The sequence below is a fragment of the Montipora foliosa genome, chromosome 6 (genome assembly GCF_036669935.1).
Source record: "Montipora foliosa isolate CH-2021 chromosome 6, ASM3666993v2, whole genome shotgun sequence".
NCBI classification, from domain to species: Eukaryota; Metazoa; Cnidaria; class Anthozoa; order Scleractinia; family Acroporidae; genus Montipora; species Montipora foliosa.
This window is the reverse complement of record NC_090874.1, coordinates 72,533,652-72,538,651: the sequence shown is the minus strand read 5'-3', so window position 1 is coordinate 72,538,651 and position 5,000 is coordinate 72,533,652. Positions and strand designations below refer to the sequence as shown.

Genomic DNA, 5,000 nt, shown 5'->3' with positions numbered 1-5,000 from the left:
CTTCAAATTAACTCAGTTCGAGGATGATAAATACTCTCCAAAAGAATGCAAGGGATAATCATGCAAGTGTTCTCTCAAATTGTTATATTTTCTTTGGAAACTGACGGGTCTGGCCCGCCACGTCTGTCAAATGGAAAGCGCTCCTATGGCACTATACATATAACCATTGAGGGAGGTGTGGGAGCTAAGACCTTAATCTCAAGACACCTGTCAAGTAATTTGGCTGAAGTTCATTTGCAGAAGTAATGACATTGTGCAAACTGTAGGTATAGCAACAGTCTTCATAGCAATCCCTTTTTTCTGCAACGTTATGAATCGTTAATACGTATTTGAGAAGGTGCAATCTGGTTGCTCACAAACAAGGTCTTTAAAAAATATATTCAAGCGTTCATTAGTGTCGCCCGTTGCAGCTGAAACTATAAATTTGTTGCTTTGTGAAACAGGTCAACACGGTCATCCTCGGAATGGTTATCAGAGAGATCATAAGAATTCAAACTAATGGAGTGCCCAGTTCAACGAAGTTGAACCTTATTAAGTAAGTGTCGTCTGCTTACGTTCAGAATTTATTACTTACTGCCGGATCCTCGATAGATCAAATGCGTGTATTTATATATCGTACTACCTATAGAAATGAATTATTTTGTGATATAACAAGTTAATTAACATTTTGAATCCAGACTACAGAATGGCTGCTTTTAGTTGGATTTAGATTCCTAATTATATAAAATAACACTGGCACTGCATTGGAATTTGATTGGGTGAACATTTGACTTCTCTTCTTCTTTTCTTTCCGTGCAAATTCTTAATAGAAGAAATTTGTACCCAATTTATACTCTTTGGGAATAAAACGTTTTGTTTCAGGTATTTCCATATCATTTAAATGTGAATGCTAAATTATAATGCAAATACAATACACAAAGAATCTTAAGCCCGGGAGATTTGAATTGGGTACAACATTGACTTAGCCGATTTGGTTGGGAAAACGGTGTGATATTTGACTGTTCTTGTAGAGAATAAAATTGAGTTGATGGGAAAAAAGTTGAATTTTCTTGAATTCAAGGTTACAATGGATTTTCAGTTTTTGGTGTAGGAACTCTCGTGGAAGGCCAATCGCTCGTGAGCTGTTTTTCAACCCTCTGTCTGTCATATTATCTAAGATGGTGGCAGAACAGATTAATCTTTAATTTGCTTCCTTAACAAAACACGACTTTTTTGCAGATACATCATTATTACACTATTATTGGCCCAGCTTTGTTATTGTCTGGCAATGTTGAACGGTGTCCAGTGGTGGACGTGTTGATAATGTTGTCCCACATTCTATGGAACGAAATGTTAACTTGTTCAATTAACGCAGCAACATATTGGAAAGTTAAGAGCTTTATGGACACGTGTTTTGTTACCAATTCCATTACTGATCCAATTCTTCTTCTGCCAATCGTCTTCGCCAGGTCTGGTATCAAATCTGTAATAGTTCTCTTTCCTTTGCTGGGTATCACATGGATATTTGGTGTCTTGGCACTTGGGAAGAAGACCATCGCTTTTCAGTATCTCTTCGCCCTTTGCAATTCGTTGCAAGGTTTCTTCATTTTCGTTTTCCACTGCTTATGTAATTCTGAGGTAAGATCTGTCACTTAGGGAAATGATAGATAGATAGATAGATAGATAGATAGATAGATAGATAGATAGATAGATAGATAGATAGATAGATAGATAGATAGATAGATATACCTTTATTTAAGCACGACAATGTTTAAAGCTATAAGCTTATGGGGTCGTGTGTTTACAAATAAGATAAGATTCCCTTAATTTACATACTGTTCTACGCCTAAACTAAAAATCCCTAGGGTGTAAGAGAGCTAAAACTAAATGACAATTACGATTGTATATGTAAGATACAAGTAAAAGTATACATAATCATGGTCACTAAAATCTGTAGTAGAAATTGACGTAGCATAAAAATTAACATTTAAGAAACTTGCATTATGTTTCAACTTAGTTGACAAAGTTTTACAACTCGCGTCTACAATTGAATGATCATTGGCCAAGGTGTTATTCCATAGAGCCGCACCTCTATATCTAATCGAGAAATGAACAAATCTTGAGTTGAAGCGAGGTACACAGACAGAGTCAGGTGTCCTAGACGGATATGTCGATGTTCGTCTACAGATTATATTGTCACATAATGGCAGAGGCAGATTTTCCCAGTGAGCCTTGTGCATCAGTTTAACGAATGCAATCTTATATTTGTAGCAGAGTGGATGCCAATTCGCTATCTTTAAGGCCTCTGTATGCGGGGTGTCTGATCCTAAATGATAATATGAGCTTAAAAATAGCACGCAAATGACACGATAATTAAAATAAACAGCGGTTTGGCGCGGGTACAATTCAACTGAAACGTCTAATTTTCCTGTTGAAATCAGCGAATGATTGTTAATCCAGGTAACACCGTATTCAACATCGTTTCCAAAGAAAAGGCCTGGGAACGAGGATGCGCATTCAAATATTCTTAAAGGAAATTTGCACTATGCTCAGTCGTTGTTTGGTGTTTTTGTTCATTAATAAAGATTCGAAGAGTTATTCAAAGAAAGAGAGAAATTTGGACGAGCCGTAAAAGCGTTTTGTTATTTTGGTCTTCCTCGATGCCAGCTTCAGCAACGAAAAGTGCCTCTTCGAAACAATCAGCAACAAGTTCGGTAAGTACGACATGTTTGGGGCCTCATTATCTCTGATGACAACATAAACGATAGTTACTGATCATGAACTTTGGCCACTGAAAAAGGACGGTTTGGTCGTCTGAGTTTCCGGAGTAAAATTTTCAAGTAATTGGAGTTCATAATCAACAGTATTTTTCATATTGAAAGAAATGGCTGAGATGGAAGTTGTTAACCTGTGCAATGATGGCGCGGTGTGAAGGGGTGGAAGGGATGTGCAAGGATGACGCAGTGATGAGAGCACTCACCTCCGACCAATGTGGACCGGGTTCGAATTTCCAGACTCGGCGTTCCACGTGGGTTGGGTTTTTTTGGTCCTCTACTCTGCACCGAAAAGTTTTTCTCTGGGTATTCCTGTCTCAACCTCTTTTCAAAAACAACATTTGATTTGATTTGCGTTAATTTGTAGATTTCAGTTCAGTGTCCATAATTAGTGCTCCAGCACTTGAAGATTAGACATTTAAATAAAGTTCCTTTCCTTTCCTTTCCCCGGTTCAACAAGTTGAACTTCATGGGTAACGTGGCGGGGACAAAATCACCCCAATATTGGTGTTGCACAAATATAAAAGTATCAACTCACACGACGGGACATGTCGCCGTAACATATCCCTGGGACATGAACCCGCACCATTTTCATGTGTGTGCAAATGTTCTGATTTTGTCCCTGCTACATGTCCCCGTTACACGATCCTAATACATGTCGCCTCAAAGTGTACTACACTCCTTTTTGTCACTGCAATATGTCGCAATAACGTGTCCCTGCAACATGACCCCTCGTGTCTGCCAACCTTAATGAGCTTTTGTCGAAAGGTAGTAAGTTCGACTTCTACAAAGGAGTACTAGGATTTTTTCCGAGTATGCCTGGGTCACCCAAATGATCTCTTTAGCATTTTTCATGCCAATTATTCACTTCCTTTCTTTAATCATGATTAACAGGATGCGAAAGTAAGGCCTTTATCTGAGGATACTCAAAACAGTGAACCTGCATGCGCAACGAATGCGGATCAAGTCAAATCCAGTCGTCAATCGAAAGAAAAGTCAACCGCGCACAAGCAAAGTGATATTACACCAAATAAAGAAAGGAATAATCTTCAGCAGGCGCAGCCAGCTTGGCTTAATGAAAGTACTGTCCAAGGGTCTTCGAAAGTGAAGTTACCTCCTGTTTCATCGATCACCACAAACAAAAAGAAACGTAAGAGAAATTCTAGAGGAGACAGAAAAGGGAAACTAGACTCAACTATTGAATCAGTCAAAGAAGAAATTACGGAAAAAAGTGCCTGACGGATGGAGAGTTAATAGCTTTGTGAAAATCCTGGTTGTGACATTAAAGAGTCTGCCATTACTAACTACAGTTGTAAATATCAATAAACAAAGCTCTTCTGAGGAGCAGATAAGGCCTTATGTAGGTTCTCTGTCTGCACATCACTGCGTCCAGATATATTTAGGCGAAAAAAAGTAACGGGTACGTTAGATATGGCCTGTTCCAGCCACTCAGATTGAAGCGAGCGGAAAAATATGATTTAGGTTTCCCCGCTTGTTTTTGTTTTTCTTTTAGTAGCAGCAACTTTCTTTCAAGCAAGGTTTATTCTTGCGCCCCTCCCCCCTCCCCACCTAATAATCTGGAGGCATGAAACAGGAACTAATTAATATCAAGTGACATAAGGTGTGGTACTCTTTCTTCGTTGGAGGTGGAAAATGGAATTACAATTTGCTATAGCCTATTTTCTCTTGGCTGTATCCACAACAAGAATAAACTCGTAAGATAGATTTGCCACCATGAGGGTGCTTTTGATAGTATTATCAGGAGCTTTTGTGGAAGGATGTTTTTACAGACCGAGTTATTATATTAGATTGATTTTCCCGCGAAACCAGACCTTTCCAGCCAATCATAAATCTTGCATGAGAAATTAACAGCTCTGGGACTGAGAATGGTCACTCGCGCTACACAAATCTTATTTAATAACTCGTTTAAAAAAAGCTTGATCTGTGAAAATACCGTCATATAGACCTGGTATTGGAGTTGTAGGCCCCTGGTTATGGGCTCCAGGCATTATTTATAAAAAAACTCATCCAAGATATAGAGCGGTTTTCAATTGAGTGTCGAAAGTAATTAGCGAATTGCTTTGCTTTTGCATTACTTCACTCAGTGATTAGGTCAAAGTTCTCGCGCCACTTTTGCAACCAATCAGAACTGAAACCCAAACCAATAGTGGCTCACGCGGGCACATTTTCCCGCCCTTTGTGTCGGCCATGTGTAATTACTTCGAGTTTTGATTGGTTTACTGGATT

General features: G+C 38.9%; 1 protein-coding gene across 1 annotated transcript in view; it reads left to right on the top strand.

Annotated features, from left to right (window-relative positions):
* The window catches only part of LOC138008365 (adhesion G protein-coupled receptor L3-like), a 30,723-nt gene extending 25,993 nt beyond the window's left edge, over nt 1-4,730 (top strand). Inside the window, exons 19-22 of the mRNA XM_068855681.1 lie at nt 444-535; nt 1,449-1,617; nt 2,565-2,693; nt 3,648-4,730. Of these exons, the coding sequence (XP_068711782.1) occupies nt 444-535; nt 1,449-1,617; nt 2,565-2,693; nt 3,648-3,992 (735 nt within the window). The 3' untranslated portion in view covers nt 3,993-4,730. The remainder of the gene's footprint in view (nt 1-443; nt 536-1,448; nt 1,618-2,564; nt 2,694-3,647) is intronic.
* Nucleotides 4,731-5,000: the final 270 nt, after the last annotated feature.